General features: G+C 52.0%; 1 protein-coding gene across 8 annotated transcripts in view; it reads left to right on the forward strand.

Moving 5' to 3' along the window:
* The first annotated feature begins 18,794 nt into the window (after positions 1-18,794).
* Positions 18,795-20,693, forward strand: part of PTPRU (protein tyrosine phosphatase receptor type U) — a 324,255-nt gene continuing 322,356 nt past the window's right edge. For all 8 annotated transcript variants that reach the window (XM_084652205.1, XM_084652207.1, XM_084652208.1 and 5 more), the window contains exon 1: positions 18,795-19,019. In XM_084652205.1, the coding sequence (XP_084508331.1) occupies positions 18,947-19,019 (73 nt within the window). In that variant the 5' untranslated portion in view covers positions 18,795-18,946. The remainder of the gene's footprint in view (positions 19,020-20,693) is intronic.

Below are 20,693 nucleotides of genomic sequence, written 5' to 3' on the forward strand. Positions count from 1 at the left end.
AGCTGTAGCTCACGAAAGCTTATGCTCTAATAAATTGGTTAGTCTCTAAGGTGCCACAAGTCCTCCTTTTTTTTTTTTTTTTAGGATGGAGACAGTTTTCTTTCCTTTCCACGTTAGCCACGAACCAGGTAGACACTTCTGTTGCTTTCTGCATCGAGACGGCTTTAATGAGCGTTCACTGTCTCGGACCCAACATATAATTTGATTTTAAAACAATCTGATTGGGGGCAACGAGTTAAAATGCTGCAGTGAGCTTGACTGTGTGCCGCTGCCCTCTACTGGAGGGGATCACCACTGTTCTACTGTGCATCAGAAGTCTGGTACTTCTGGCAGGGATTCTCCTGAGTTGCTACTATTTAAAGACCTCAGCTGAGATCAGGGCCCTGTTGTGCTAGGTGATGTACAGACACAGAGTGAGAGACAGCCCCTGCCACGAATAGCTGACAATCTAAATAGACCAGACGGACAAATAATTATGATTCCTACCAGATGGGGAATTGAGGCACAAAGAAACTAAGGGCCAGTTCCACAAAGGTATTTAGGTGCCTACTTGTCATGGATTTCAGTGGATGGTAGGGGCCTAAATATATTTGTGCGTCTGGACCTGAGGCCTACTCTACACTAAAAAGTTAGGTTGATCCAGCTATGTCGCTCAGGGGTGTGAAAAATCCACATCCCTGAGTGGCAGACTTAAACCCCAGCACAGCCGTTCCTAGGCGGAGAGAAGAATTATTCTATCCACCTGGCTACGGCCTCTCGGGGAGGTGGGTTATCGGTGTGATGGGAGAACCCCACCCATCACCATTGTAGGGTCTACACTGAAGTGCTAAAGCCACAGTGAATTGAACCTAGGTCTCCTTAACGCCAGGCAGCCTGTTAGCCGCAAGCCCATCCTTCCTCTCTGGGTGCCACCCTCGTGGCTGTCATGAAGTTCTGCGTTGTCCCGGTGTGCGCAGCCTAGAGACTAATGCTAGAGGCTTGTAGATTTGTTACAATAACAGTCCTTAGCCCTTCCAGGGGGATTTTCATCTGGAGCGCTCAGAGCATGTTACAAAAGTGAACTAACCCTCATGATACCCCTGGAGTGGAGGTAAGTATCACACGGGGTAATCGGACACACACTAAGGTTAACTGTTTGGTCACAGTAATGTCAGGGGCTGAGCCCAGGAGTCCTGGTTGCCCTTCCCTGCAATCCACTGTCAAGAAGAAAACAGAATTAATGACAGTGTTGGGGCTCATCAACCTCGGTTGCAGCGACAGCACTGACAGTGTTGAGAGCCGACATCAGAGCATGCCCCAGCTGTACCTCTACTGTCAGCCAGAGCCAGGGGAGTTTGTATTGCATACAGCTACACCACCTCGGGCTGGGATCTCATCAGACTGACAAGCTAGGAAGGGTCAGCGTATGCCATCGCTCCGCTGAGAGGAAAAGCCAGGTGCTGTAGGAAGAGTACGTAGCATCTTCCCCAGAGTCTATTATGCCAGTGCCTCAGCATGAGCTGAAATGAGATGGACATTTGAAGCTCTGGCCAGTTGTGGTCATTACCCATTCCTAAAAGCGGGGTATCAAGACGAGCTAAGTAATGACATTCTCACACCTGAAGTGGACCCTGCAGTTTCAGACCAATATGGTTGTATTCTTCACTTCCTGTCCCAAAGTATAATGCAGTTCCACTCTGCCAAACACCACCCCAGAGGTGGCTGCATTTCCAGGGGGTAGCTCCCAAGCACTCCTGCCTAGCCTGGGCAGATGGCCGAGATGCTGGTGGTTTCAAAGGAGCCCAGTGCCCACTGTTGACCCACGTATCTGGTTGCTGGTGAAGACATAAAGAGATGGGAGAGAAGGTTTCCAACAGCTGTGAATCAGCCCCACTGTCACTGCTCCGTGCCCCTGTGTGAAACAGCAGCGTGGGCTAGTGGATTGTGCCGGGAAGGCATCTGTAACACTGCACCCCTAGGCGGGCTGTTGGCAGCGCGCTTGAATCTGGGACTGCGGGACGCCTCTATGAAGAAGCCTTTGCTGGAGAAGCTCTTACCCCTCGATGTCTGGCCTGGGAAGGACAGAGTGCCAGGGTGAGGGATGGCCTATACCGAGCCCTTGGCACTGCGGTCCAGGCTCCATCGCAGCTACTGTGAGAAACCCCATTGCTCAGAGACTTTGGCCCAGATCCTCAAGGTATGTAGGCACCTAATTCCCATTGATTTCAATGGGAGTTAGGCACGGAGATCCCTTTGAGGGTCTGGGCCTTTGCCACTGGGCACTGAGGCAGTGTCTTACTAGAAAGGACTCCGGGCCTGAAGGACAATGGTTTAACAATGGCTTGGAGGAAGGCACTTAAAGGCCAAATCCCAGGCCCATTAAAGTCAATGGAAAAGCTCCCATTTTTCCAACGGCTTCAGCCTTTGGACACAATGCCCAGCAGAACCCGGATTGAACCCCTGTTCCTTCAGTCCATATGGGGAGGAGAATCAGAGCGGGATCTCTCTGCTACAGACCAGGCATGCAGAGAAGAACGTGAGCTCCATCTCAGAGGCTAGGCAGATGCCCCATTCACAGCCTGCTCACCTGAAAGAAACCTGCTGAACACAGGCTAATGCTGCTCTTCCTACCCCTGCCCGGTCATCAGCTGTGAGCTAAGCGTGGCTCATTTTCTCATGCCTATTGGTATATCTCTGTGCCAAGCGGGGTCTGTTCGAGCCAATGTCATGCTGCTGCCAACATAAGCTCCGTTTGAATTGCAATTAAAGGGAGGGAGGAAAAATGGAATTAGAAGAGCTCGTATGCTGTTTGATGATAACCCACCTTAGCGGCAGCTCGTTCTTGGGATCTTTTTGGACGCGTGCAGAAGAATGCCCAGGAGAACAAAAATACAAAATCCCCTCGGTTCTTAAAAAAAATAGCTCAAGACAGGAGTAAAATTGCTGAAGCCTGGAACATCCTTCAGTTTTTGTGGAGTCTGCCGAGAAACCCTCTCCTGGATCACATCTCTATTAATAGCACTGGCTCCCAGAAAGCCTTGGGGGAAGGAAAGGCATAGAAATTTATGGAAAGCGTCAGAAAATACTGTACAGGGGCAAGAATTGAAGAATCTAATTGGCTGCTTTATTCCCCCCGCCCCCCCCGCCCCCGCCACTTCCAGCCATCTTATCTTTTCCCCCTTAATGCCCTAACAAAAATGTGATTGTATCTGGCTGAAGAGAGATTGAGGGGAGGGAGCCAGGTGGCCCAAAACAACACTAGATTAGTGGCATCGTCAATGTTTTCCCTTCTGTAAACTAGAGTTGAAAACTATGTGAGCCCTCAGTGAGTCAATATCCAAGAGAGAGATGGGCCTGATTCTCCACTCACCGACCCAGGTTACACCAGGATAAAGTTATTAGCCTGGTTTGTATCCGCACCAGTGCAAAAAATTCCTTCTGAGTGATGCTGGTGCAAAGCCTGTTTGACCTCAGTGCAACCTGTCTACATTGGGAATTTGCATGGCTGCAAGTTACATCAGTGCAAAAATCCCTAATGCACATAAGCCCCCTGGTCATGGTTATTTCTATGGCAGTAGCACCCAGGAGCAGGAGTGCAAGGCGCTGCACAAACACAGAACCCAAGGAAGCTCCCTGAGCCGAAGAATTTACAATTTCAGTATAAGATAAGAGCCAACAGATGGCTGCAGACTGGCTGACGGGGGAGCACAAGTAAACCATGAGATAATATTGGTCACCATGCTGGGCAGCGGTCTCAGACACCAGAACCGTTGTTGATATTTTTGTAGGGGTCAAGGCAGAGGAGGGGTTTGAAGGTGAGGAATGAGGTAGCTTTGCAGCTGCATACAGAGAACACCTCCCAAGTGTGAGGGGCAGGCAGCACGGGAGACAGCATAAAGGAGCTGTGCAGAAGGGGCACTATCGCCTCCTGAGCGCACCCTTGCAGCTGAGTGTGGCTCTGCTGTAGCCTGCCTCGGTTTCCCCCCCGCCCTCCATCGGTAACAATGAGATCACTAGGACAGTCCAGTCCAGGAGTAGCCATGCACTCGACAGCCTCTCTCCCTTTGCTAAAGCCTCCTGTGCAATGGGTTAAAGGCTCTGACCTCAGAGCCCAGGTAAAATTTAGATGTCCCCAAACAAGTCTCTGGATTCCAGTAGCTGCTGCTGTAGGGCCTCAGGCTTCTCCATTGCTTGGGGAGCTTTGACCTTGTTCAGTTCCCCCCTCCAGAGCTTCCTTTCTCCCCAGGAGCTTTCCCAAGGGAGCTTGAAGCCTTTGGTGAGGCCCAGTGGCTCCTGGTTTCATTACCTGCCTTCCAGCTAGGGCAGATAATGAGGCCCGGGTGCCGCTGGGTTGGTTCATTCCTTTTAGTGGAGCCCAGCACAGGCAGGCCAGCCTCGGACTTCCAGCCCTCTGACAGCTGGCTTGTGTGGGCCACAGAGGCTGGTGTCCTGGCCAGTCGGAGGGGAGTGCCCACAGCTCCGTGGGGAATCAGAGGTAGGGCAGGGAGGCTACTTTTACACAAAGGAGGGACCCTGACGTCAGGGCAGTTGCTCCTGATTTAGGAGCGCAGGGAGAGCCAGGCTCAGACTGGTGCTGAAATGAGGTGGAGCTGACGGGAGTGGGGGCTGCGTAAGGCCTACAGGATGGGGCCCATTGGGGCACCTAGGCACTGGCTGCTTTGGAACTGCCCGACCCCGCAGGGAATACCAGGAAGGTTGGGGCCCCCTGAGGGATTACGCGTGCTCCAGCATGCAGGGCGGGTGCTGCCTGATCTCCCTGCCCACCTGGCTAGCTCCCTAGGCAGGGTCATGGGTGCAGCTCCTCTCCATGCCCCTGCAGACGTACAGAGGATGCCGTGCAGATGCTGTGCTACCCTTAGGTAACAAACCACCACTTGTGTGGGGAGCCCAGAAGCTGGGGTTGGGGGGGTGGAACAGGGATCTGCAAGCTCCTAGCTCATCTCCCCCCCACACCCTCCCAACCGTGCTACCCCGCACAACTGAGCTGCCTCTCGGTTTCAGATTAGGGCCTCACCAGGATTAGAAAACCTGCCTTATAGTGACAGACGCTAGGAGTTTCCTCTGTTTACCAAAGAGAAGGTTCAGGGCAGGGTGACTTGATTGTGGTCTATAAGTACCTACACGAGCAACATAGATTCATAAGGGGCTCAACAGTCTAGCAGAGAAAGGTCTAACACAATCCCATGGCTGGAAATTCAAGCTCAACATATTAGGACAGGAAATAAGGTGTACGTTTTTAATAGTGGGGGTAAGTAACCATTGGAACAACTTACCACAGGCCGTGGTAGGTTCTCTGACACTGACAATGAGTAAAATCAAGATGGGATGTTTGTCTGGGGATTATTTTGGGGCAGTTCTCTGGCCTGTGTTATGCAGGGTGCCAGACTAGATGGGCCCTTCTGGCTGTGAAATCTCTGAATCTCCAGCATCTGGCCCTGACGGGTTCCTGATGTCTGACTGGGGCTCCTAGACACCCCAGTAAATAATAATAATAATAAACGGTGCTTAGCATGATGGTGCACTGAGCTAGGGGTCTTGCAAGGCAGTGAGGTTGGGATTTCACTAGCCACTCGTGGGTTGGTCTCCTTTGGAAATTCCAGCCTGAACAGTAAGCAGAGTGGGGCGAATGTAATTGGCATCGTAAATGTGGCTCATCAGCTGTGGTTAGTTAATTGGCTCCTTCTGCCCATGGTTTCATTCCTTTATGGTAGGGAAGGCATGTGGGTCAGAGGAGAGAAACACAGCCAAGCCATAATTAGCAGGTGGGAGATTTAGTCATGAAAGGTTTTGCATCTCCACAGCTCTGCTCGACTTTGCTTCCTGAGAACCTGGATTTGCTATTCATTTAATGGCACAATTCCTGTAACAGGCGTTATTTTAACAGGGTTTTAGCATAAGTGCGAGAGGATTTGTCAAGATTGCTGCATACGCAGCAAAAGGCAGTAGATCTGTCCGTATGCTGCCGATTCTGTAGATGGCCTGGGCTTAGCTCTGCACACATCCCTACTGGCTATCTCCAGCACAAGCAAGAGCTCCATTTTAATGCAAACTGTGTGGCTAAGGAGAGCTAGCACCTCTCTGGCATAGCAGATGTTACAGCTCCAGATGAAACGTACAGAGCACGTTACACTTCCATGGTGCTTTGCATCCCAGAATTGCATTGCAGGCTATATCCACAAAGAGTTGCTGAAATGCAGCCACCTCTGGGGTGGAGGGCAGCCACTAGCCAGTGCACAGTGAGACGGAGGGCAGCGGGAATTTTGGCCCATGAGGTCATCCTTGTGCAGTGGGATGATTTGTGGAGGAGCAAGGATGAAGCAGAGATCTGCCACTCCCAAGTACACCAGCCACTGTTCCACCATGTAGCAAGGGCAGGTGCTGCTATAGTGGATATGAAGCAGCCTGAGGGGGTTTGTGGGGCAGTTGGGGGGTGGGGGTGGTCAGTTTTCTTACCTCAGCTTTGCTTGGAGATGCCCATTGCACCAAAACCAGTTTGGCACTTGGGACAGGATTTAGCTCCGCTCTAGCCAGGATTGAGGAGTGACCCATGCTGGCCAGAATGGAGCTGACTGGGAATTTTTCATCCAATTGTTTCTTTGTTGAAAAAGGCCCATTTGTCAAAGCTGAATCTGTTGGTGAACGGGGCTGGGTGTGACGGAGCCCCTGGTATGGAAGCATGGAGTATGGAGAAAAATTTTGAAATGAAAACCTCCGGTATCCTTTGGAAATTTCAGCCAATGAGTCTAAAAAGAAGGTTCAAAAGCAAAATGGGTCCAAATCGCAATGAAACTTTTCGACTGACCTGAAACAAACATTTGGTCTTTTGCTTCCTGAATATTTTGACTTTTTGGTCCGATTCAAGATGGGCAAATATTTCACACTCTTGAAAATCTTCCTTGGACCAGCTTTTTCCTAGACCCTTCATCAGCACAGATGGGGAAGCCCTTCTCCATCCTCTGAAGGCCTGGAGGTATCAGTGTGAGCAGAATCTAGACACCTAGACAAATTGGAGGATTGGGCCAAAAGAAATCTGATGAGGTTCAATAAGGATAAGTGCAGGGTCCTGCACTTAGGACGGAAGAACCCAATGCACAGCTACAGACTAGGGACCGAATGGCTAGGCAGCAGTTCTGCGGAAAAGGACCTAGGGGTGACAGTGGACGAGAAGCTGGATATGAGTCAGCAGTGTGCCCTTGTTGCCAAGAAGGCCAATGGCATTTTGGGATGTATAAGTAGGGGCATAGCGAGCAGATCGAGGGACGTGATCGTTCTCCTCTATTCGACATTGGTGAGGCCTCATCTGGAGTACTGTGTCCAGTTTTGGGCCCCACACTTCAAGAAGGATGTGGATAAATTGGAGAGAGTCCAGCGAAGGGCAACAAAAATGATTAGGGGACTGGAACACATGAGTTATGAGGAGAGGCTGAGGGAGCTGGGATTGTTTAGCCTGCAGAAGAGAGGAATGAGGGGGGATTTGATAGCTGCTTTCAACTACCTGAAAGGGGGTTCCAAAGAGGATGGCTCTAGACTGTTCTCAATGGTAGCAGATGACAGAACGAGGAGTAATGGTCTCAAGTTGCAGTGGGGGAGGTTTAGATTGGATATTAGGAAAAACTTTTTCACTAAGAGGGTAGTGAAACACTGGAATGCGTTACCTAGGGAGGTGGTAGAATCTCCTTCCTTAGAGGTTTTTAAGGTCAGGCTTGACAAAGCCCTGGCTGGGATCATTTAACTGGGAATTGGTCCTGCTTCAAGCAGGGGGTTGGACTAGATGACCTTCTGGGGTCCCTTCCAACCCTGATATTCTATGATTCTATGATCCCGATGCCACCTAGCCTGGTGTGATCTCTTAGCAGACTCTACGCTTTTCTCTTGTCCTCCCGCCACAGCTCCAGCAACATTCCTCCACAGCTGCAAGCGCTGTTTGCAAGAGAGCTTTGCGAGGGGAGCGTGGCATTTAGCAGATAGTTGCTCCTCAGTGCCAGGGCCCAGGCTAATTAACAAGGCAGTTTATTACTGATAAGCAAAGGCAGTGGTGGCGAATCCATCAAAAGAGGCAGGGAGACAGACTACTTCAGCTGTTTGCTCTCCCGCAGCGGTCACCTTCCAAAAAGCAGAGACATAAAAGACATTCAACAGGCAGGAGAGAGGAGCTGGTAAGTCATTAACTTGCCTTCAAACCGGGCACAGAGGTGTTGTCAGCATCAGAGGCAGGCACCCGCTTTGATTCAGTTGGGGGGTGTAGACTTGGGGAGGGGAACGCTTTGCTGGTAGCACCAAATTGTCTTGTTCTGGTCAGCCATTCAGGTGGATCTGGCTTTTTTCCCTGTGTTTCCCTTGAAGGAGACTTGCTTTCTCAAATTGGACAGAAAGACAGCGGGAGGTGGCAGGGCATTCCCGGAGGGAGGGGAGATGGGCAGAGCCAGGCTGGGCGGGCAGCGCTGGCTCTGGTCTCCAGGTTGGGAGCTCCCCGTGTTGAGAATGGTGCCCATCAGGTATGACAGAGCAATCAATCCTGGTGCCACAGATGTTCCAGGTGGAAAAGGCCTCTCCTGGCCAATGCACGAGCTTTGTGCATTTCCTATGTCTAGTGCATTGTCCCTGCCTAGTGCGAGGTGTCCCAAGAGATGAGACCTCTACTGCTCTTCTTGGGAGAATGGTGTTGATCACGCTGCAGGAAGTTTTCCCTGGCATTCCTGCCCACTTACACTGTGGGAGGAGGAGCCTTTCCCAGCCTGCTTTACACACCCAACCCACACTCTGGGTCCGAGCGAGTCCAATCTTGCCCATTACAGACTGGCTTAAATCAATGAGCTGACAGAATGTTCAGCTCATCCCTTCTCCCCAAGCTGGGCTGCTTCCAGGAATCCTCCCTCAGGATTGCTCAGCCCACACCCTAGATCCGCTCTCCTCACCTCCCTTATATCCAGTGGGGTAACACAGCACCTGTCTCAGTGAATCAGCAAAGCCGCTTAACCTTTTCCCAGCAAGCTCGGCATCAGCCGGCAGGGAGACAGGCAGACACACACCCCTGTAGAATTCTAAATAGCCCCTCTTCCTCCTTGGTGCTCGTGCCCCCCATGCTGTGATCTCCCCTCCTATCAAAACCTGCATACTGGGCTCCTTCAATCTCCTCTCCTAAATCAGTCCCGCTATGGCCCAGGCTAACCGTGGGCTCTTTGTCCCCCTCTAGTGGCTGGATCATATAAAGAGCTTGATGAGTCTGATGATGGAGGGTATGCGTCTACACTGGAGTCAGATGTGTGACTGCCACACATGTAGACACATCTGAGCCAGTTCTGGTTTAGCTTGCTCCAATAACAGCAGCAGCAAAGCCCTGGCCGCATGAGCAGCTGCCCAAGAGCGTATCCAGGGTCGCAGGCAGGCTTGTACAGCCTGTGCTGCTGCAATTTCTCTGCTCTTGTTTTGGAGCTCGGGTCTGTCTACATGCACGGCAGCCACACCTCCGCCGGCAGTGTAGACGTGGTTGCTGCTCCGGAGGTCACCCATTCAGTCCCTGTAGGTAACCCAGCCATGGCATTGCTGTACCGCCAAGGTCCTGAATTACATTTGCAGCAGCTGCTTTCCATTGCTCCTCTCTCCTCTTGGGTCTTTCTCCCCACCAATCTCTGCACCCTTCTAGATCTAGGGGGACATTTTCCAAAGTGCCTAGAGACTTAGGAGCCTAAATCCCATTGGCTTTCAGTGAGACTCACAGTGGTGTGTGTGGAAGGAGAATCAGGCCCTGTGTTGTCAGGGCAGTATCCTTGCAGAGCAGCCCTCACCTGACATGCAATCTCCTTACAGGACAGAGGTGAAGTACGATGGCTTCTTTCCAGTTGTGTCGCCCTTTGAGCTCAGAATCACTAGAATTAAAATGGGCTTTTCCGATCCCACTGATACTCTTGAAGATGGCAGGAGCCCAGTAGCAAAGCTCTGTACATTTATCTCCTCATTTTTCCTATTCCAGGTTGTTAAATATGCCCTTCACTCATCCCAGTGTATTGATTTGAAAGTAGCGAGAGTTAATAAAACTGCCTGCAGGAGGTAAGGGGGAGGGGAGGGGAGCTCAGCCCCCCCAGAGCTGGAACAAGCTGCTTCGTTCATCGAAAGAGGCACCTGCCTTGGTTGCAGTTAAGAAAATTGTAAACTTTTCCCTCTAAAGCAGCCTCATCAGTGTCAAATAAGCCTAAATTGGGATTCTGCAATGTTGCTGCCTCTGCTGTTTCTCTGAATGAGCCTTCTACATTCGCTGATTGTGTTTCCGTCTCTGGGCTGAGATGCAGAGCTGACCTCCATTAAAAGTTAAGTCTAGTCTCTTCACCAAATTCCCACTCAGGTGATGATGTTCTGCTGACTCAGACCTCCTCTGTGGACTCCCCTTCCCTTCCGGTCCTAAGTTGACAAATGGTGTTAAACAGCTGCTCCCTGCTACCCCAGAGGTGGCTGCATTGCAATGGCTAGTGAAATGAGCTCTGCACGAAGTTTAAATCTGAGGCAGCGTGTTAAATCTTGAAAGTGCCTGGGGATTCTTTGTGTGGGACTCTGATGTTTGCTGTGGATGTTATGATTGTCACGTAGGACTGCTGGGGGGTGGGACTGGATGACTATTGTTGCAGATGACGGAGTTCATTAGTAGCCAGGACTGTTGACTGGCTTCTCAGTGCCCCCAAGGAGAGCACTCCTGAGAGCAAGCAATGAGCAGGAAATAGTAAAAGACATGTTCTACCCTCATCCTCCCTTTCCTGGAGCTGAAGGCAACAGAAGCCACGTGCCTCTGCTGTGAAGGACAGGGCAGATCGTGCAAGGGTTCTGTTCCACTGTGTTTCCCCATGCTGGGACTGGTAGAGCTCCCTCTGCCTGAGCATGGTTTGGGGCCTGCACATCCACGGATCTGTTGGCCAAACTCTCTGGAGGCCAGAACAGCAACATGCTCCAGAGTCTCTGCAGCATTGGAAAATGACTCGGAGTCTGCGGGGTCCACCGCTGTCTGGTTCAAGCTCATGAAATCAGGTCTGGTCCTGGGAGCACGTTTTGGTAGTTTTAGATGCTGGTTGACTCTGTGTTACAGCAGGTCTGGGATGTGGTTTGAGGGGAGGGAGGGATAGCTCAGTGGTTTGAGCATTGGCCTGCTAAACCCAGGGTTGTGAGCTCAATCCTTGAGGGGGCCATTTAGGGAACTGGGGCAAAAATAAGGGATGTTACTTGGTCCTGCTGTGAAGGCAGGGGGCTGGAGTCAACTCAACACTCAACATTTCAGTTCTGTGAGATACATATATCTCCATATGATTATTATCTCCAACAGCAGGGCATGCCCCCAGCCTATGTCCCGTCTACCAGAGGCCTTTGCAGGGGGGGAAGGCACAGCAAGGCGAGCTGGGATTGGAAATTTACCTGCATCAGAGAGCAGGTGAAATCACAACTCACGTCATCCCAGTCTTGTCTCCGAGATATGTATCTAGTTTGGATTGAAACATATGAGGAAAGTGACTGTAAATCAAAACTCCTTGGGGCTGGGTGTCTCTGTGTCCTGTGAACCATCGCAGTTCTACCTGTTGCCTTTAATGCTCACCGGCTCTGTCACCCATTATCCCTGCAGAGGTGGTACAGAGAGCGAGCTGGATTCTGCTCCGGCTTGTGCATCGTCAGCAGCATTGTCAGCTGAGCTGCCTTTGGCAGGATGGTTTTGCTGGGGAATGACCCCAGGCAGGGTCAGCGGCTCATCATTTAACTGGATCTGGCATGAAAGATGCTAAATACAGAGCCCCTGACATGGCGCTGTCCCGAGGCCAGGGCTGCACTCTGCAGTTTGTTTTTTCCCTGGGACGGAGGTAGCTAGAATAAGGAAGTCAGGATTACCCCTATTGCTATAAATGCTGCTGAGCATCTACCGAGAACCTTCCCCAGCCCTTTCAGGCCTAGCTTTCTGCTACAGATTTAAAGAAACAGCATCCAGTGTGGCACATGATTAACCAGAGGCTAGGGTGGCTTAGTGGCTGGATTAGGGCCCTGGAAACATGTGTTCTAGTCGTTGCTCTTTCACTGGCCTGCTGGGTGAGCTTAGGCCTCAGTTTTCTCCTCTGTGAAATGGGGTAATGAGAGGAACCTCCTTTGTAAAGTGCTCTGAGATCTGCTGATAAAAAGTGCTCTGTGAGAGGTGGTTGTTTTGCTGATGGGAAGCTGTGGATGGCCCTTGCCTCCCCCACAAGGGTGGCTGTCAGTTTTCAGCCAGGCAGGCAGGAGGTCTGCGAGGAAGAAGGTGGGCTGGAGCCAGTGAGTGATTAAGATGGATGAGTCATGCTTCAATTATCGATCTGCAGGTTGGCAGAGAAATAGATATTGAAAAGCAAACCGAGTGCAAACCCCTCGAGCGAGAGACACAGAGAGCCTGCCACGGTGCCGTGCTGGGGGTTCATTGAACAGTTGGACAGGCCCACATGCCTCTGCTAGACCTTTGCAGCCGTGAGGTGGATTATTATTTTTAGATGTGATTCAGCCAGTGAGTGCCTTGGGTTTTCCATGTGCCCCAGTAAATTAAACAACCTCTCTCCTACTGAGGATCGCTCGAGATGATTTACTTGGCATAGGTTCCTTAGCTCCCAGAAAAAAATTCATCTTTGAAATGAAGCCCCTTGTTGAAACTACCGTGACCAGAGCAGGGATGAGCACTACACTAGTGCACCAACCGTCTCCAGCTCAGAAGGTGTGGCCTTGCAGCTGACTCCTTCTCTGTCTTCCCAGGAGAGATACAGGGGGTGAGTCGTGGGAGGAGAATTGGACCTAGGCAGCAATTCCAAGTGGCAGCCCTGACATGAAGGGACTCGCTGCTGTGAGGGGCCAGAGTGATTTCCTGTCCGTGGCCTTTAGCACAGGTGTTTTGGGGCTGCATCGGCGAATCTGGAGTCTGTCCTCACTGTGATGGTCCGAGTGAAACCCAGCCCTGTGCAGAGGGGCCAGCGTGAAGCCAGTGCAGTCCCACTGAAGCCTGTCCACCTGGGATTTAAATGGGCCACGTTGGCTCTCTGTGTGGGGGTGAATTTCATCCATGGTGATGACCATGAGGTCCTAGGAGGTTGGAGAGTTGGTATATCATAACCCCCCTTTTACAGGTGGGGAAACTGAGGCACGGAGATGTTTAAGGCCAGGATTTTCAAAGGACTCAGTGACCAAAATTGGGACAGATGTCCCAGAGGAGGTAGGTGTGTGTTGGGTGCTGGGTACTGATGAAAACCAGCCATTATTTAGGTGTCTAAAGGGCAGCTGAGCCCTTGGAAAAACTGGACCTGAGCTCTTTGGAAACCTTGGACCCACACAATTTGTGCGAGGTCACAGGGAGTCTGAGGCAGCGGCGAGAAGACACAGCTGACTTGTGCTTTAACCACGAGACTGGGCTTCCTTTGTTAGCTGTGATATTCCAAATGGCACCCCCTTTTATCTGAGCGTGCGGCCGGGCTACTCCTGCCTCTCACGTCAGCGGTGACAGAGAAGATGCTACGAGGGGAGCTGAGCTGCTGGATCAGCTGAAGCTGCGTGAGACGGAAGGGAATCCAGGCATAACTGATCGGCACACGGGGAGCAGTCACGAGGAGGGAGAAGGTACTGGGATGTTTTGCGTTCCTGACTGTAACCACCCTTCAAACAGCCCCTCACTGGGTAACTGCTGAACACTGCGTCACTGCCCTCCGAAGAGTTAGTGTTTGCCGGAGTCAGTTGGGCAATCACAGTGCACAGTTCTTCACTGGCCCTTTTCCTGCACAGATCTCAAAGCGCTTTACCAAAGAGAACCAACAGCATTCTCACCATTATACAGATGGGGAAACTGAGGCACAGGGCAGTGGTGTGACTGACCCAAGGTACAGAAGTGGCAGAACCAAGATGAGATTGCTGGTCATCTGGGCTGGTGCCGTATGGACACTGGCCTCCTGACACCTAGCCCTGAGCCCTGTGCATTGAGCCATGCTGCCAGCAAAGGATACACTGTCCTAGGCAGAGGCAGGGAGCTTTTAACATGCCACCTGTCCTGCCTTTATTGATCTTACAGTAGCTCCTAGAGGCTCCAAGCTCAAGGCCACATTGCGTTAGGTGCTGTACACATGCACACGAAAAGAGACAGCACCTGCTCCCAAGAGCGGACAGTCTAAACAAACAAGACAGACAAATAGGGGGAGAGGGGGAAACAGAGGCACAGGGGGGCGAAGTCACTTGCCCAAGCCCACACAAAGGGCTGGGGGAGGAGCCAGGAACAGCACCCAGGTCTCTTGACTCCCAGTCCAGCATCTCCATGTTCGTGCTGCCGCTGGAAAGACAGCATCTTCACCGCAGAGCTCCGTGCTAGCCGGTGACCTGGCCCCAGCACTGGCCTGGTCTCTGGATGTGGCTTGTGCCTATGCAGCACTAAGTAGTTATGTGGAACCTTCCTGCAGGGCTGGCCTGGTGCTATGATTTTCTGAGAGGGATCTGATTTTCTGGATCTGCCCCCCCATCCCAAACAAACAAGCCCATTTTGCAAAAGTGGCAGGGCTGCTTTTCTATGCACTGAGCGGTATTTGGGGGTCAAGTGGGGAGGGGTACAGAACAGAAACTGGATAAAGCACCTTGTGTCTGCTGGCAGCACAAAGCAATGCGGAGGATGTGGCGTGCCTCAGCAGGGCTGGGTCTTTTCCTGGTGCGTTTGCAGGTGTGAATTACACCCATACGTTTAGCTGTCTAAACAGGGCAATCTGTCACATAGCGGCCAGGTGAACAGGAGCAAAGGACTACTCTTCTCCTCTGGGCTCGGTCAAGACACTCGTGTGTGTGGTGTGCACACCTACGTGCCCACCAGTGTGTGTTTGTGCGTCAGACTGTCTGCACCTATGTCCAGGGCTTAAATTCTCATAGAGTATTTCCCCGAGCCCACCATGGGAGGCACTGGGGCTTGGGGTTTCAGCCCCACGGGTTTGAAAATATTTACCAAAGCTCTGCTCCTGACAGCTCCAGCTGAATTTAAGCCCTTCCTAGGTCTTTCCTGGGTGTATGTCTGCCTGTGACTCTTTGTGTGTGTCCACATGTGTCTGTATTTGTCTCTCTGTATGTAATAGTGTGCTGTCTGTGTGTTTGTCCCTGACTGTCTATCTAGTTGCACACGCTAGTGTGTGTCCATTTGTGTGTTTGTGTCTCTATGTGTGCTTCAGTGTTTGTCTGATTGTGTTTGTGTGTATCTGCATTTTTGTGTTTGCCCAAGTGTGTGTGTGTCATTGTGTCTGACTGTGTGTGTGCTGGTGCCCCTCCCACTGCTGTGCATGTGTGATGGACGGTCCATGGCTCTACATGAGAATGGCCATACTGGGTCAGACCAATGGTCCATCTAGTCCAATATCTTGTCTTCAAACAGTGGCTGGTGCCAGATACTTCAGAGGGAGTGAACAGAACTGGGCAATTATCAAGTGATCCATCCCCCACTATCCAGTCCCAGCATCTGGCAGTCAGAGGCTAAGGGACTCCCAGAGCATGGGGTTGCGTCCCTGACCATCTTGGCTACTAGTTGTTGATGGACTTATCCTCCCTGAACTTCTCTAATTCTTTTTTGAACCCAGTTATACTTTAGGCCCTTACAACATCCCCTGGCAATAAATTCCACAGGTTGACTGTGCGTTGTGTGAAGTAGTACTTCCTTTTGTTTGTTGTAAACCTGCTGCCTATCTGCGGGCTGAGTGTATGTGGGTGAAACTTTCCAGTGCTGGCTTGTCCCTTTTCAATGATACTTTGTGTATTAACAACCCCAGTGCGAGTGCCCAGAACCAAGTTGCCCCTCCTGGCACTGCTCTTCCCACATGAGAGAGGCGTGCCTATTGCACAGGAAAGGCGGCTGGCCTGAGGACACTGGGATGCATTGGTGTTGCCACTTTGAGCCATGCAGGGAGTGTTGTAAAGTGAGGTAGGCCTGCAGGTGCTCTGTGCTGTAACATGCTGCAGAGCTGTTTCACCCCAATGAGCCCAGTGGGGTCATTCACGTATGTCAGAGTACTCACATATGTAAGTCTTTGCAGGATTGGGACCTAAATCTGTTCCTTGGTAACTGTCCCTATGGAGCAGTCCTGTCCATGTAATGCATCTCCCTTGTGCCCATCACCACAGCATCTGAGCTGCTGTGTTAGTCACCAGACGGCTGAGAAAGTGGAATACACTCGAGCAACAAACATTGGAAAACCTGCTGTTTGGGGCTCAGCCCCAACCCTCCAGCCCTCCCACGCTAGGAGACCCCAAGAGGCAAATTTCCAAAGAGCTCAGGCACTTGGCATTCATAACTGGGGCCCAGCGTCCCAAAGAGCCCCACGGCCAAGGTGTGCTCAATGGGGCGAGCAGCTCTTCCTGACATGCTGGCAGGATAGCCAGTGGCTGGGGAGACTCCTGTTGGCCAAGTCACCAGGTGTAAAGGCTGGTGTGGGGCTGTCTGCAAAAGATGTGTACCCACCCGCACACTGGGGGTGTGTAGTTTGGTTGTTTCTAAACACACACTCAGAAGAAAGCTCCCTCGTACCTCCTCCATTTGTAAATAACTCTCTGCACAGACCCAATCACCACAAACACATAATTGCTGCATTCACCCACCCTCACAAATATCCGTTCCCTGGCACCCCCATACACTGCCTCTTCTCTCACACACCCCTATTACACACACAGGCCTCCCAAACACTCACAAGCACCCTTTCCACTCACCCACCAGTGCCCTTTTCACAACTGTGTGCAGAAGCCTCGCAGTCCGTTAAAAAATGCCCACAACACAATCCCCCCTCCACTCCCGCACCAAACAGAGCAAGGCACAGCCGTAATGTTACCTGCCTTTTTTTATCTGTTTAATTAGCTAATTTTCCACCCCATTTATCATCAGAGCCTTGGCTCCACAAATGAATCGCAGATTGCACTGACAGCCTGGCGCAAAAAAACCCCTGAATGTTTGGAAAATCATTTTCCTCCATCAAAGGGACCATGGAGGATGTCAGCTCACAATGACTTTGGCATCAGTGCCCACAAATGAGCCAATCTCCCCCACTCCTTGGAGACGGCTTCTTAGCCCTCCCAGGGCTGATTCAGTCAACGTCTTGGTGCTGCCTGAGTTTGAACTAGAGACTGGATCCAGTTTGCTTTCTCCTGCCTCCCTTTTTCTCGAGAAGGGGTAGGGATTTGTTCTTTGTATTTGCCCTTTTGCTTGCTCCTAGTTATCTTGGCTTCCTTGGATCTGCAGTGAATACCAGTCATAGCCACACCAGGGTTTGTTTCATTTCAAGCTCTCTCTTGTCACAATGTTGGCTTGTTTATTACACCTCATGTATCATCTCCCTGAGGCCTCTTCCAGCCCACTCTCTTCGCCCTCCCTTTGATCCAGAGACATATTTCTTCGCTAAGTATTATCAGGATGTATTTCTCCCACCTTCCCGCTCCACTCCCCTTAACTGCACAGCTAGACACTGCACTGGTGCGTGAGGGTCAATGGGCTGAATGGGAGGAAGTGGTAACGCTGCATCGTCTAGAACAAACCCTGCCCCAAGTCTCTGCATTCTTGGCCAAGAAGTTTCAAAGAAATGCCCCATCTGCGACCTCTTATTGAAACCTCATGCCTTGAGCCTGGCATACCGCTGTGCCCATGTAGAACTCAGCGACTTCACAGGAGCCCCATGAGGGCACAGGGGTCTGCCCACATGCTGTCCCTTGCAGGAGCGGGATCTTATTTATTTACGGCAACCCTAACCCTAAGCGCAGAGCTCCTCGGAGGTAGGCTGCAGTAATTTGACCCAGGGAAGCAGACACTAGATGAGATGCTGGGCAAGGCGAGTTCTCTTCCAGGTTCTGCTCCTGACCTGCTGTGTGAGCTTGAGCAGTCTCTAGTTTCCTCTCAGTCTGATCCAGTTAGACTGTAAGCTACTGGGGGTAGGGAGAGTCCGTTGCTATGGGTATAGGCACCACTTGGCCGACTGGTCTGAGCTGGGCCCTCTGTGGCAGACCAACGATATTAGTGCAGTATGTACTGACTGATTGCCATGTCTACCATCCATATACCTATGTCTATGCCCTCCCCATGGAAATGAGTCCCTGTAGGCCTTCCCACACCATAGTACACATGGCGGAGACCTACCAGAAGCTCCCATCCCTGCCAGGACAGGATGTACTTCCCCGGTAGGGAGTGGAACCCCTAACACTTGATCTTAGCCCAACTTGAACATGCAAGTTGCCTGCACTTTGCCAGCTGCCTGCAGCACCAAAGGACGGGAATTCCCACCCGCAGCCCGCCTGGCTGGGTCTGCCCGCAAGACCGGGGGTTGGGATACCAACCCGGTGGGGAGGGTGTTTGCTAAAGCTGCCAGGCCTGGGGATGTTAGAGGACTGAGGTTACAGAGCAGAGTGGCTGGATTCTCTAGGGCAGCGGTTTTCAGCCTGCGGACCCTGCAGGCGGCTGCAGACTCCCTCTAAAGAATCCAAAGTGGGGGTTTTTTTTTTTTTAACCCCAGGAAAGCTGATGCCCAAAGAAATCTGTTCGTCTTTAAGGTGCCACCGGACTCCTCCTTGTTTTTGTGGATACCGACGGACAGGGCGACCCCTCCGATACCAGACTGTCTCAGATTCCCCAGCGGGTCCGCATCTCCATTCCAAAGGTTTTAGGGGTCTGCAGGGGGGGTTGAAAACCAGCGGGCTGGGGCTGGCAAAGCGCAGGTGCAGGCCTGGCTCTCCTCGGGCTGCGCTGGCCTTTCTCCTCCAGCAGGGGGCGCCCTCTGCCTTTCCCATCCTGCCTCCGCCCCGCCCCTCCGCTCCGCCCCGACGTCAGCGGGGTGCTCGGCTGGAGGTTCGGTCCCGCTCCGGCTCGTCCGGCTGGAATTGGGGAATGAGGCGCCTCGCCCGGCCACTTCGCTCCGCGAGAGCCCGGGAACCAGCGGGGGCCAGGGCCGGGCTTCCCCGCTGGATCTAATGCACCATGCACAGCGCTCGGGCTTTGATCTTCGTGTTAACCTTCCAGATCTGCTCTCTGGAAACGGAGGCGCCGACAGGTCAGGCTTCAGCCCCGGGTTGCCCCCGCCCCGCCCCGGCCCCGGCCCCGGCCCGGCCCGGGGGTGCGGACGGGACCCCTCCCCGGGAGAGCTGGCTTCCCCTCCCCTCTTTCCTGCACAACTTGTTTCTCTCCCCCCCGCCGCCCCCGTTCCTGGGAACTTGTGGTTTGGAGCCGGGTCTTTCCTCGCGGGGCGAAGCTGGGGATGGAAACGGGCTCGTTTGCCCTGCACCGGACCGGCGGGCTTGGGCGGTGACTCTGTGAGTGGGCTCGGGGCGATTCTCTGGCCGGGCTGTGAAATCGGAGAAGTTTCTTGTTGCCGCGGCTAAAATATTAACCACCGCGTAATGAAGCTGGGGAGAAACTCAAGTTAGCGGGGTTTTAACTCCTTGTCCCCCCCCGGCGACCCCAGCTTTTCTCCTACGGGGAGTTCCCCTGGCGGGGCTGATGGTTCACGGGGCTGGCAGGTATCTGAGATCGGCTGTCTTTCCTCTGGGCGATGTGGTTGCCTTTTTTTTTTTAAAGGAAGAGAAATCCAAAAGCATGGCTCCCCTCCTGTTTGGGTTGGTAGCTTTTGTTATGGTTATTTATGGTGGAGCCGGGCAGCTCCAGGTTTGAAAACAGCTTGCAAGGGAATGCTCGGCTGCTCATCGTCCAACTTGCAAATCCAGGTGCAAAAGTGTTCCGCTTGAGAAGTGGGTTTTGTCTCCCCCCTCCCCCTCCACTTCTTCGGTTTTTAATTATTACCTTCCCAGCAAAAAAGGGTAGCTTCCCCGCCCTCCGGGGTCTTCCTGTCTGTGCTACTTTTGTCCTACCGACTCATAGCGGTGTTGTTAGGGCGGCGTGGGGGGAAAGTTCTCTGGTTATGGGGAGAAAAATGCTGGAGTCTTTATTGCATCGGATTTCAGCCGCTCTCGGGGCCTGGGGTAGGGGGTTCCCGCTGGCTGAACGCAGCGTTATCCCAGGGGGAGAGCCAGGAGCGTGGCTGCTTACAAACGCCAGACGCAGTTCCCAGCAGCTGGGTAACTAGCTGGGCAACTTTCCCCCTTCCTGAGCCTCCTTCGCTGGTGGCCGCGGGAGACACAACATGCCAGACACTTTTTTAAAAAAAAAACTAGCCTTGATCAGGAAGAAACAGATGAACTTTGAACCCCAGTTCTGAGAGCAGAGCCACCTCTGAGTTGGGAAGATCAAGTCTGCAAACTGATGTGGCGATGGCAGGGTTTGTGTTTGCACTCTACTGAAGACATGCTCAATAAAGATCCAGGTCCTCTCCTCTCTCCCCTCTCTAGCAGGAAGAAGCTGGAAAAAATGAAAGGCCTTTAGCAAAGAAAAGGCACCGAATGGAGTGACGGTGTTGGATTACTGCGCTCTTCTTTTAAATTGCTCATCCCTGTAGCATCTGGGCTGTCCAAATTAACATTTAGTTCACCACAGTTATTTATATTATTATTAATAATCATCATCATCATCAAATACTCATCTGGCAAAACAAGTTAATTTAAGTTGTTTATTTGAGGTGCTACATTTTTAATGCAGTTTCTCCTGCTGGAAAACTACCCTAAGGGTTTGAGGATCCAGTGCAGGTGTGAAGGTGGGACAGAGGGATAAACTGGTTTCAGCCAGAAACCCATTTTCTCTGGGATAGGAAAGTCTCCCCATATTTTTCTTTCAT

Source organism: Lepidochelys olivacea, assembly GCF_965140295.1.
Source record: "Lepidochelys olivacea isolate rLepOli2 genome assembly, chromosome: 19".
Classification (NCBI taxonomy): domain Eukaryota; kingdom Metazoa; phylum Chordata; order Testudines; family Cheloniidae; genus Lepidochelys; species Lepidochelys olivacea.